Below are 14128 nucleotides of genomic sequence, written 5' to 3' on the forward strand. Positions count from 1 at the left end.
TCGTGAGACATTAGAATACCTGATGGCAGACTTATCATTATGGATGGCAGAGCAAGGAGAGATCTGTGGTATGAATGAATATTATATCTTCATTGATGAAGATATAAAAGTGAGAGGCGCCCAGGTGGTAATTGAGGTTACCTCAAAGGCTGTACAGCCATACTGAAGTACTTGTGGGTGTTAGGTGTAAATGCAAACTTTTTTTATTTATTTATTTATTTGATTGTTTTTTTATGCCATACTCAAGAATATTTCACTTATATGACGACGGCCAGCATTATGGTCAGAGGAAACAGAACAGAGCCCAGGGGAAACCTACAACCATCTGCAAGTTGCTGCCATACCTTCCCACACATGGCCAGTGAGGAAGCCAGCATGAGCTGGACTTGAACTCATAGCGACAGCATTGGTGAGAGGCTCTTGGGTCATTGCGCAGTGCTGACACACTAACCACCTTGGCCATGGGCCCCCTAAATACAAACATGACTATATCCATAAATATTTATGTAATTTGCAAGAGCGGAAGAACAAAATACATACATGTGCTCCTCAAGGTGGGCAATAAAATGCAACATCCTTCCTGTACACCCTCTGGCCTAAAAATCATATATGTAATGCATAATAATCATGACAATTATAATTAATCATTTGTAGCTATAATAAATTTTATACGTGTATAAAGTTCACAAGGTCTCATTCTTACTGGTTTACGTCTTTCAGATATATTTTAGCTAGAGGACAATTAACTCTGTGTGGGGAGGTCTGCCAGCATCCTGAGGATAGTCGTGCGTTTTCACTCACCATTATGCTAGCCATCATGGTATAATTGAAATATTCTTGAGTATGGCGTAAAACTTCAATTAAACTCTGATCTGCCGTTGTATGATCAAAGTATGCATAAACCCAAAACAATAGAAAAAAAAAGGAAAAATATGAATTATTTTCTGGACAAATTATAACCTACTTCCCCAAAGAAATCAGTCCTATTCTTTTCACAAGAATTTTAAAAAATGTCATAAGTATGCAGTTTTGCGTGGAAATGTTGAAAGATTTCACAACTTCTTCACAAATGCATGAAATATTGTTGAGCTGACAGAAGTGTATCTTACGCCACAACGTGGATTGTGATAAGAGTGAAGGATTTTAGTCATTAATCATGAAGGATAAGAACAAATCAACACATAAAGTCGCATCAAGGTATATAAATCAGATATTTATCCCCCTTCCCAAAGAAATCACTACCCCTCCCCCCCCCTCTAAAAAAGTAATAAAGTTACACGTGCTTTGATTTCATGAGACCAATGCTGAAAAATTGTCCTCCAGCCAACCTAAGATTAATTTGGCACGTGAATTTCAGTACTCTAGCGTTAAGGTTAAGTCCCTGTTGTCTGTAGAGGGTGGGGGTGGAGTGTTAGAGGAATAGCCTGATTAATGGTAATCCCACACAACAGTCTTTTTTCCCAGGCTCCCAAATCTCCTGACTGTGCTCAGACCAGACAGTCCTGGTAACTAGGTCATAATTTGCATTAATTATGCAAATGAGGGATGTGTGGCTATCTGGAAATGTCACTGGCCCGTTAAGATGTATGGGGCAGGAGTCTAACCTCGTGGGCCAGAGCTCACAATTGATTCCCTCCCTCCCCCCCCCTCCCCACCCCACTCCACACACACCCGATCCTGCTTAGCACACCCATTAATCTCTCATCTATCAAACACTTATTATTTTATCTGGCTATGTTAGAAGACGTGAGAATGGAATTTTTTCCGGCTGAAAATGTTTTGCTTCAGTGAAGTGATAAAAAAATAAAAGAAAAAAAAAGGTGCCTGAAGCATGTAGATCGACAGACAGCTGGGGAGGAGGTGAAGAGATTAAAGTGTTACCGCTGGGACACATGTTCTCTGATGAAATCAGCTTGTCTTATTGCATTCTGTTTACTCAATGAAAAATCTGCAATCTGCATTTCTAGCTAAGACCAGCTACTAATTACAGTTACCACGTTTTACCATTCCGACCATCCCCATATGCACACACATAATACTTCCCTCACGCCATTACATCGTCCCTTCCCGTAAAAATCGTGATATTTGTCATTATGTAAATGTCAGCATTTAAAAATGTCGTAAGTTCATTTGCCTGACATATGCTCAGGATTCAATCCAGCCACAGTGTTATTATTTTGACAACACATGATGGAAGAATTGCCATGACCTAATTAATTTTAGCGTGGGAAAATCCTCTTAGCATGTATCTGTAGGATGTATCAACCTATTTACATATGTCACTGAATCAAACACATAATGCATAGTTTATAAATTCAAAATTCCAGAGTTGTCGTCACAAGAATGACAGCTTAAACCTTCGTGAATGAAATGGCTGCTTGCAGATTGCGCTGATAACTTGCTAAAATTATGATTTAATCTGAGATGTTTCCGTTACTTTTCTGTCTAGTACATATTTATTGAAAACCATGGCCAGCAGATTTAATATGTCTTTTTTTTATTTGTATTTTTCCCCCACGATTTCCTTTATCGTCATGTATTTTTCTTGCTGCCTTAAAGGTATTAATACATCTAGCAACTTTGAGATTAGTAGTGAAGATGAAAGCAAACAAGATCAAGCTCTGGTACTGGTTGATGTGTTCACAGATAGTGGTTTTTGGCAGACCAATATACTGATAGCCTCAGAGAAATTCCTGCGGTGAGAATTAGTTGGGAATACATGTATCACTAGTTTTCTCATGGACTCTAACCTGGGATACATCTGTTCTAAGAGAGCAGTCTGTATTAAAGATCAATATAGTACCATATTTATTTATTCAATTATATATTTATTTATTCATTTATTTATTTATTTATTTATTTATTTATTACCTATTCAGTGCATAAGAGCATGCCAGGGGCCATATATTCAGCGTGTTAAGTTGAATTTATTTATTTTTTCATTTGATTGGTGTTTTATGCCGTACTGAAAAATATTTCACTTACATGACGATGGCCAGCATTATGGTGGGAGGAAACTGTTGAAACTCCATGGTACAGTTGTGATCTAATTCTTACTGAATACTGATTTCATTCTTTCGCATGGAACATTCCTTGCATCTTTTTACCACATCATAGCTGTTTTAATTTCATACTTCATACACTTTCTTAGATCTTTAGCAGTTTGTGTTGAATGTTGATTTTGGGATTTACCCGTTGCAGTTATTGACCTGGAACATCCATACTGGCTGATGGTTGGTCTACGAATGTTTGTTTTGACCCATAGATTCACATTCGTGTTCTTGCCCCTCCTTTTTCTCTGTCCACATGTATATGTACATGTGCCAGCTCCCCTCCTCCCTCCCTCCCTGCTTCATTCTCTGTGCTCCAGATATCTAAACCCAGTTTCTAAAGCACCAGTACAGCTTCAATGCCATCCTTTCCAATCTACTAATACATCATTCATTAAGCCACTCTTATCTTCACATTGTTACTGTCAGAATCAATGTTGTCACTGGGCTAGTCCAGTCTAATTATTGACTATCTGTTAGACCAGTAACCAGCCACATTGGTATCCACTTGGCCCTGGGGGGAGAGGGGTAACAGGGAGTGGGGGTATTGGTTGGAGGATAGCAGAAATACTTATCTGGACAGTGACCTGTAAACCATCAGTCCTTACCACCACTGTCATGTTTGTATTCAGCATCTGGTACCATTCGCATGACCTTTCTAGCAAAACACAGATCTCACATGTTTTCTGCCTCTCCCTTCCAGTTTCTAATTTTCATAACAAACTATGCAAAGTAAAAAAACAGCAGAAGTTAATAAACATTCTATTTGGTCTTGGCAGTTTAATTGCCTTGAAGTTTAGTTCCATGTTGTTGTGGTCAGAGCTGCTGGGTTAATTGTACATTCCCTGGAAGGGTTTAATAGAGACGCTGCTAGCTGCTAGTTTCATTAATTTTGTTATTCAGTCAATCACTCATTCATTCAGATTGTCAATCACTTAATCTTGCTTTCTACCAGTCACTAAATCAGTTTTAAGGGAAAACAATTGTGCTTGTCAATCAGCTTTTGCTGTTTTTTAACTGATCTAAAAAAGTCTTTCTTATTAAGCTGTCATAGACAGGTGCAATATGTTTTAAATATCAGTTTAGATGATGAGCCTGTATGGCTTATTTATGAAAGCTGTTCAGGCTGAAGACCACATTACATGAATCAGTCAGATTGCTTGTCCAAATCTAACCCCCATTGAATAAATCTCTGTGACTTCCAGTGATTTGAGGTCAAAGTTTTTAGATACATGTTTGTGTGCATTTGTTCCATTTTTACTCTGACCAGTTGTCTTCCAGCCCTAACCCTGTCCAACATTATGTTAGTTAAATGTTCTATGCTAAACATCAATGAAATGAATGAATGAATGAATGAATACATATTGGCCTGTAGGTGTCAGGTATGACCAGGTATGGTGTAAGGGAAGTAACTCTATCAGTTCTTGATATCTATCAGATCTCGACTAATGAAGACATGATCACATGCACATAGAAAGAAAAAATGTTGGCACTCTTTAAAACTTATTTTGTTACCAGATTCATTGTATTTTTTTTTGTATTTTTTTTTTTTACTAATAAAACCTTACAGGTTTTCCTTTTGGTAGGGTGTTTATATAAACTAATGAGCATAGAACTCAGAATGTAAGCAATAACAATGTGAGTAGGACATCGGGACTGTAAAAGTCACTCTAAATAAACCTAAGACTATCTAAAGTCATCAGTGTAAGAATGATGGTTAAGGTACCATTTTACTTTTTTATCTCTCCATTTCTGCTTGGCATTGGTGGAGGAAATCAAATAAAGACTTTCTGATAAATTTTCTGCTGGGAACACTGGAGTTACATAGCCTTAATCTCACTCCCAGAAACGGGCACATTAAACAAAATGGAAGTGAAGGAAGTGGAGAGGTATCGGTTAACCAGGGAATGCCAAAAGGTCTGCTGGGTGAATGTCTAGTAACAATGATTTAAGAGGTCTTTAAAGCAGCTGTGGGTTATGTACTAATTGTGGTTATGGCTTGTTCTCTGCCCTATCTTATCTGGCTGCCCTAGAGGTCTTGTGCCCCCAGTAAACTGTAACTGTTCATCCCCACCCCCTGCTGGTAGTGGCCACCATTAATGTCACCCGGTGGGGCAGCTCACCTAAAACTGTTTGACAACACCAGCATTAGGGCTACCAAGTGACTAGACAGTAGCTAAGCCAAGAAGAAACACACTTTATCTTACTGAAGAAAATTTGAAACTTACTGCTACTCATTTATATAGATAGATAGATAAATGTATATAATTTTTTTTTGCGGGCTTTGATATTTAATGCAATTAAAGTCTAAACTGTGTTCAATCTGATGATCTCTGTAAAGGAAATATTCTGTATATTACGACCATGGCTAAGTCATAAATAACCTCGTTTGACCCAGTATGTCCAAATGTTGATGTTGTAAATCTTCTGTATTTTCACTACCAAGTGACTTTTGTGTGATTAAGTAGTTGCAAACATTGTGTGCATAGGATTTCTGATAGACTGAGTTTGGAACTTTTATGCAAAACAAAAAAAAATCACTCAAAATTGTGTTCAGTGTCGAGAATGTGGAATAGTTTATTAATCATTAATATTTAACATTTACTGCTTTTTGTGATTGAACAAAAAATGTGACAGTGTACACTGTTATGCAGTGATTAGTTTTTCAGATGTAAATAAAATCTTAGGGTGAAGTACTGGATTTAAAAGTTACTTTATATTCCCCTCCTCTACCATCTTCCCTACCCTCTCCTCCTCCTCCGATCTCCACCGTCAATCTCCCCAGCACCATGAATGTAATGTCTAGAATGACAAGACAACACTTCAAAAAAAAAAAAAAAAAAAAGAAACACCACAGCATGGAATCCAATGACTTTTCTTTTTTATCACCTGAGGATTTTTTTTTTCTCCATTTTATGAGGATTTTAACCCTGTTTATTCCAACTAACTCTCATCCACTCACACTCCTGCAGTTCAAGCAAAGTTGTCCAGCAGCCAGATCAGAGCAGCATGTGGGCAACTAGAATTTTGGCAAGTTTTAAAGCTGTATAAAACATTCCATTCCAGGTCCCAGGGGTGAGAGAACTTACACCTGCAAACAATTAAGCACATTTACACACTAAAGCATCCCACTTTGGCAGTTTTTCTACTGCTTAGCCCTTGGGGATTTCGGTGCACCAGGGAAGGTGACATTATAGTGTCTATATGGAAGATGCAGATACATGTAATTTCACTGGTGAGCCACAAACATTTGGCCAAGACTGTTTCCATTGATGGTTTATTTGACTTGAAGGTTTGTGATTCTATTTTTTTTTTTTCTTGATAGAAATTGGGGACAAATTGGTGTATGTGTAATGATTATTTTTTTCATTACAATTTTGTCTTCTATTTATGGATCATTGTTTATCTACCCGGTAAAAGACTCGTGTCTACACAAAAATAGGGTTGACACTCGATACCATGCTCTTTGTTTCTGTTGACAACGTAAACCATACATAGGATTTGAACTCGTGAGTGTAATTCCGCTTGCGACCTTGTCAACTCATTTGAATAAACAGTAGCCCTGGCTGCAGCAGATGATCCACAGACAAATTGGTTTGTTCAGTTGAATCTAACAGCTGGTTTAGATGCGGTTTTTAGTCAGGAATTTTGTGAGGTGTTTGGTACCCATATACCTGCCTGACCACTCAACTGATCTTTTTAAATGAAATAATTTAAGTATGGCATTCTTCCCATCCTGACAAATAAATAGACAGACATTTGGCTTTTGATGCCACTTGCTAAATTCTTTCACCGCAATATCAAAACGATTCAATTTTTTTTCGTAGATTATACTAAGCTTCAGGCAGTACGCTTCCCCATGTCATTCAACCCATAAAGTTTATCACATGCTCACTGCATCTTTTCAATGTAAAAATGTAATGTGGGAACCCATATGTTCCATTGGGTTTTGATACAAAATAAAACCACCCCAGTGTACAAATTACAGTAGTTAAGTAATTCTGGAATATATATATATGATAGATTAGACAAGCAAATGATTTCAAACATTTATTTGGCTACATAATGATGTGGTATATGTGTAGTCTCTTGGACAGGTGTCCTCAGTTTCACCTGAGTATTGAGCCTGTGCGGAATGTTCCAAGTGGTGATAGTAATTACCATGGCAATGTATGTCTTCAAGAATGGTTGCCACGGAAGCTATAATCATCTTAGGCTATGGTCGCCTTATGGAACTGCTGTGTCGAAGCCTGGTATTTTCAACTACCTGTATCATGAAAAAAGGGTAACAGTATTTCAGTTTGCAGATCTGTAAATGAGGTTGTTTGGTACTTGGTATATCTGAGGTCAGAGAGCAAAGGTCCCTGTCTGGGTCATGTGTACTGGAAGACATAAACTTCCAGATAAGTCCTCGCCCATGACAGCCGAATAACAGAGTTTAGACATCACTGTAATTATTGCTGAGTAGAGGGGCTCATGTCATGGCTTTTTCCCACCCAGACCTTGTGAGATTGGCACCTTTTAGGCAGAGTTAAGATAAATGGTATATATTTGACCTAAACTCCTAAGAAAGATTTTACACCTTTGCTTTTCAGTGTTGTCTACAAAGTTGCAATAAAAGGGATAAAGTATTGCTACTCGAGTTGTTAATTCTACAGAAGAGCCAGAGTGTCCTTCAAGCACAAGTGATTTATCATTGAGCAGCCATGTTTGCCACTGATCTTGATTGGGAGAGATTCAACAGCCATTTGGTCAAATTGATCCATTAATCAATGGTGCCAGTCTTTTTTATGCTATTCAGAAAAAAATAGAGATTATGTTCAACTTTGAGTTGATATTTTTCTCCCCCCCTTCCCCCCCAAAAATTATGATTGTATGTAAATGTGAAAGAATTAGGAATAGAGTTAAGCTGGTGACAGTGATGTCATGATAATTTGTCAAAACACTCCAATATCATGGAGACATTTTGCTTGACATACATGTTGTATAATCTGGTTGTGGGGGAGTGGGGCGGGGGCGGGGGGCATTTCACAATTTGAATTCGATTTTCACAAATTTGACTCATTAAATCACAGCTAAAACTTTGCTTGTCTGTATGCTTTCTTCATATGTCTCAGTGCCATTGATGTCATTGATGAACTGTTTATCCAGTTACAAACATTGATAGCTGTGGCTCATGTATAAAAAATATATCCCATACTGTTTAATAATGGTATACATGTGGTTCAGGTTGTGGTTAAGGCTCTCTTAGGACTCCGGTGCAATTTGCCAGCAGTGTACTGGTAGTGAATGTATGGAGTGCTTGTAAAGAGGTACATGTACATCTATGCTGATTGCGGGGAGGGGATGGCGGGGAGGTGGATGATTGGGGGGAGGGGATGGCGGGGAGGTGGATGATTGGGGGGAGGGGATGGCGAGGAGGGGATGGCGGGGAGGTGGGGGACACCATTCCAAAGACGAAACCAAATGCGTGGAGTTGAAAAAAGAAATGTTACTTGACCTTTAAAGATACTGTTGCTTTACATACTTTACTAGTTCTTCAAACTTTTTCATCCATATTTTTGTTGTAACAGTGTTCACTTGAAAAGGAGCTGTCATTTTGTTTACATTCTTTGAAATTTATGTCTGTTGTGTATTTTGTCATTGCAGAGACCTCAAGATGGAAAACATCATGTTGGACGAAAAGAAATCTAACATCAAGATTGTGGGTGAGTTAAAACATTTCTTTGCATCTGTTTTCTCGTTTGCTTTGCCAGCTTGGTAACACAATAGGACTGTTGCGTGAGTAATGTTATGACAGTACCTGCTCTTTAATTTGGTATCTTTGAATTTAGGCTTATAAACATTTTTGACCTTCAGAAATGGAAGAGCAAAGAAAATATTTTCATATGTAGCAGCTTTCTTTTCTGTTTAAGATGTTTGCTCATCTTATGTTTCTAAAGCACATTGATAATATTGCTGCAATGTTTGCTTGGGGTCAAATCAGATAATGTTCTGAAGGGACAAAGTCATGCATAACACTACATTTTAGCACAGTTAAATATAAAGTACATGTGTTTTTGCAACCTCTGTGTTTAACTTGACCTGTTAGATGAATGTGGTGAAGAAACTATCCGGCTCTATTCTGCGACCTGTAATAAGTGCAATTGCTGTATAATTGTGGGAGGCGTAAAGTCACCGTAGCAAAACTTAATTTGTGATTTGTCATTTGCCCCATAGGAAGCATGACTGATAGAGCCGAACACTCATAGCTCATCCACCGACGTTGATTAGATTTATAAGTGGCAAATACTTGTTCAAAACATGGCTGGATGAGGAGAAAATGTTGATTTAGAGCTACATTTTTCTGTTGGGAGATCAAATTTTGGTTCCCTTGGGAGGGTCAGGAGTGGGCATCTCGGATGTCGCTGGCTGGCAGGAACACCTGAGCCATCTGTTCTGTGAAGTGACCACAAACACCCAAGACAATACCTTGATTAAAAAATCTGCACCCTTCCCCCCCACTCCCGTCCCCACCCCTAATAACACATTGGCTTTGGGAAGACAATTATGGTAAGTTTCACTGAAAACATGTAACATCCGCTCACCATTGGATAGATTGGGTTACTTGGTGGATTACCCAGTTGGTACGTTTTCGAAACTGGTTAAATCCATCAGAGATTCTCTAATGGCTGGTTTGCAAATATCAGCTACCAAACATGACCGCCATCACCTGACTGCCATGATAAACCCGTGGTGTAACATGGCCCTAAAGAGACAAGATGGGCTTGTGTGATGTTTGTCCTTAAAACGGTTCTTTCACGTACTAGAAGCTGGGTTTTGATTGTGAGTTTGATTACAAAGACGGATGAGGCTCAATGCCATTGGTACGTATGACCATATGTCATAATGGCATGTAATGGTCCTCCATAGATTCTGTGGCTACCAAAAAGCACCACTCTCTAGTTATGAGAAGGTAATGGTACAGATAGTCTCCTCAGGAAATGGTAAGATCTCTGATCTGTTGACAGAGTCCTGCTGCAGACTTTAGCCACATCTTCACCTGTGACAGGTCGTAATTGGTTTTTCTCAATCTCCATGGTGTGAGTAGTGCTGTGTTCCACTACTAATGGTGGACATGGACATGCCCCCTGTCTGGTGGTCCAGTGCTGTGTTGACCATCACATCAAGTCCTTCACATCAAGGCCTCCTTAAGGACTCTGTTTGCTTGTGCTGTTATGGAAGAAGCTTGTTGCTAAGTCATTCTGGCAGATGCTTCTTGGAAATAAAGTAGCTGCAGTTTATACCGTAAAAGAAAAACAACTCCTTCATCCATCAAGTTAATTTGGGTACATATCGTGGAAGAAATCAAAAAACAAATTCCCCAAAAAACAAGAAACAAATTTTAATCCAGTCACGTGTAAAAAGACAAGTTTGAAAACAGTTGTACTTTAAATGTCTGTTATTTGGTTTGTTCCAGTTCACAATTTAGTGGTTTAATCATTCATTTATTTCTTTCGTAGTTGGTTAAATAGTGTTTATTTCACAACTCAGGGACAATTCAGTTACAAACAACAGATTCAAAATACATGTAATCTAGAATTTTTTGTATATTTATCGATAATATGCATCAAATTACGCAGAAAACATAGAGATTGTGTTCTTTAGTCTTCTTGATTGATTTATTAGTTTTGATTAAAACATTATTCTGAAGAAGTTCATTTCATTCAAGGAATTCACTTATCTACCAGCTTCCAGACTAGCTATCAAATTTTATTAAATCAAACTTACACATTTTGGGGTTTACCTTTCTGATTAGAAACATAAACTGAACGCATTTTCTTATCCTTCATTTGGCCTGATAAATGAAACTGTAAATCTGTCTTAATCTTTGCAATTTAGGAACCAGCATTGACCAAGTACAGTTGCAAACATGTGAGCAGTCTAATTAATTTTGATGATTTAACAACAAGTTAATGCAGCAGTGTAGAGGACTGTCCTTACACTGACACATCTACCCTAACATTTACTGGGAATAGTGTGTATGTTAACAGGACAATTTGTTTTGCCTCCTAGTCTTGGGCATACTAGAAGTGATCATGGCGCTTGTGTGTGTCACAGGTTGTCTGGTGAGTGTGAAGCATTAAAAATGCCTCATTGTAGGCTGCTCCCTGTCCAATTGTCTTTGTCCCTTGGCAAGCCTGTAGGGAAGGAAGTCTTGAGCTGCGCTGCGTGGTCCTGGCACTCTAAAGTGGCACTGTTTAATTGTCCCCTGAATTCTTCCTGGTAAAAAACGTAATAGCCTGAAGCTGTTAGGCTGATGGGGGCTCCATTTAGTCACTGTGTGCCTGCCCAATTTATTGTCACACCCTGGGCTGATAATGTAGCCAGACTGATTTATTGAGCTCAGGAAGCGAATTCTGCTGAGCAATTCCAAGATTTAGACAAACCTCAACTCAAAGTCTGTTAAAGTTACAGATGTGTGGATTTGGAGGGGTGGGGGGGGGTGGGGGTGGGGGGTGGGGGGTAGGGGCAATTTGGGGGGATTGGATGTACTTTGAAGCACCTGTGATTAAGTCTGTAATTTGTTAAGTTTTGTTGAAATTTTTATCTTTATGATATTTCAAAGTTCTAGAATGGATGATAACTTGAGGACATTGCTGTTTAATTTCTCTTTTAATAAATTTGGTTTTTGTTATGATGGGACTGTCTGCATGGGACAATCATGGGTGAAAATTGATCTGATTGAGAAGAGACCTTTTCGATCTTTTCAGACTCATTTTTTAGTAGTCCTTAACTTGCAAACAATGTGTAGAATTAAAACAGTAAATTTCAGTGTTTAAAAATACCAAGTAATTCAAAATTACCAGTTTTGAATTGTAACCACCTGAGCAAATTTGTTGCAATTATGAGTGGGAGATGTGATTTCTTATCCACTGAAAGGGAATAATTCGCGTTTATTTTGAGGTAAAGCTGCAAATGTGCGAACACCAGACAACAGAAGCTTTATAGAAAATAGAGAATACAGACAACCTTACATAAATGTATTTATGAATAAATTCTGTGCATTGCTATTTGATTTCTTTATTTATTTGATTGGTGTTTTACACTGTACTCAAGAATATTTCACTATCATTATGGCGAGAGGAAACCAGGCAGAACCCATCACCATGACGTTGTTATTTGAATATTTTTTTTATATAATCTTTTAAATTATCATTGATTTTTCTTGTTTTTTTTTTTCCATTTTTTTTTTTTTCAATTTGATTGATGGGTTATGTTTTACGTTCCTGGTGACAGTCGTACTTGTGTTCCCTCAGACATCAGAACAGAAACAGGTTCCCTGGTCAATTATTTACCATAGAATGGCGAGCAAATGTCTTTAATTGTCCCCCTAGTCTTGCTCATGCACTTTATCATTGCATCATAATGGCTAGAAGGGACTGACAGCGAAATTCAAGCCGGAGTGGCTGGAAGATTGAATGTGTGCCTATCTGGTGTAGCCCAGGAAATAATGAATGGGTATCTGAGCGCTGCAGCAAGAAGTATTGACTTAGCTTAATCACTGCCTGCATGCCTGCCTCTCCTACCGTAGTTTTGTCTTCCTTTTAGATATGCTCCTAAAACCCTGCCCAGAGAGGCTGATGGAACAATTCCTGCAAACTGCCTCCTTATTCCCAACAGAGTGCTTAGTTTTTTATGTCGCAGGAGACCCATAAACTAATGTGATATTCACAGGCCGTGACAGTTGTGGTGAGGACAGTTGTTTGCAATCTGATTATGACCTGCATCGGTATCAATGATTTTCTACACAATTTAATTTACCTCTGTTTTCTCAATTTCTTGTTCTTGCCATATTTGGGCACTTCTAGTTCTTGCGATACTTGAGCATTTTCAGTTCTTGCGATTCTTGAGCGATTTGTAATTCCTGCCATACTTGAGCATTTTCAGTCTTGCCATGCCCTATATTTGTAGTTATTACCATATTTGAGTATTTTGTAGTTTTGTAATGCTTGGGACAGCTTGAACTGCATGTATGCAAGGAACGAATTTTGGTTTTGTGTGCAAATTCAAACATTACAGATGAGTTTATGTTGTTTTCTTTATATGACAGTTGTCTTATGTAGTAGCCTAAAATAGTGTGTAGCTCGGCCTGCCTCTCCTTCAAACCATTTAAAAAACCTCCCATCTTCCCCCAATACCCTCCACCCCCCACCCCACCACCACCCCCAACCACTATCCGATTCTCAGATCTTCGAGAACAATCCTTGTACCAAATGCAATTAATGTATAGTTTGTGTGACAGTCCCAGACGACTGTCAACAAATGTCTAGTGTGCTAAAGGACCTGGTGAGATTTTGGCCTGGTGAGATTTTGGCCTTCTCTTATGATCTCCAGCACTTCTGACAAACCTTCATTAATAATTCCATAGTGGATCAAATCTGCTGGCTGGCTAGTTTCAGTGTCATACTGGCTTTAGCTGGAGAGACAAGTTGAAAAGCATGCATAGAGCTTCGCGCTTTCTCTCAGCCGTGTTCGTAAACCCGATATGCTTGTTCAGTGGTAATAATTTTGCTGCAGATGAACCTAATGGGAGATGGAGGGTAAGCATGAGTCAGCAAGGCCCATTAAGTCTGATTGAATGCATGGCTGCATGGAGGAATGAATCACCCAAGATTATACGGCTGTCCCCTGCCTCAGAATATTTGATCCTGGGCTGGCAACAAGCTGCAGATAATAAAGTCTGCACTGTCAACAGAAGACCACGGAGAATTTACCCGCCTCCTGCTGCTACCACCAAACCTGCGCCGGACAATAATTAATTTTCCATCAAGAAGCGCGGCGCTGTGACTGCAGGGGAAACCTTTGGAGTCGCTTGTCTTGTCCTTGCATGACAATAGCTCGCTACTTAGCTGTATTATCAAAGTGGCTGATAAACGGGCCGAGTGAGGGGCGACTATTGTTCATGTGCCGTCAAAGACTGCTGATGGGGGGGTGGGGGTGGGGGAGGGCATCCTCTCCACCTCACCACTACGAACTTCCTGTCTTAACTCAAATCCATCCCCATCTGATTTGACCAAAGCTGCAGAAAAGCCCAT

General features: G+C 39.0%; 1 protein-coding gene across 1 annotated transcript in view; it reads left to right on the forward strand.

Annotated features, from left to right (window-relative positions):
- LOC135470763 (uncharacterized) overlaps positions 1–14128 on the forward strand; it is a 212583-nt gene that overhangs the window by 151513 nt on the left and 46942 nt on the right. Inside the window, exon 4 of the mRNA XM_064749803.1 lies at positions 8700–8758. Coding sequence (XP_064605873.1) covers positions 8700–8758 — 59 coding nt within the window. The remainder of the gene's footprint in view (positions 1–8699; positions 8759–14128) is intronic.

This window comes from Liolophura sinensis, chromosome 7, assembly GCF_032854445.1.
Source record: "Liolophura sinensis isolate JHLJ2023 chromosome 7, CUHK_Ljap_v2, whole genome shotgun sequence".
Lineage (NCBI taxonomy): Eukaryota > Metazoa > Mollusca > Polyplacophora > Chitonida > Chitonidae > Liolophura > Liolophura sinensis.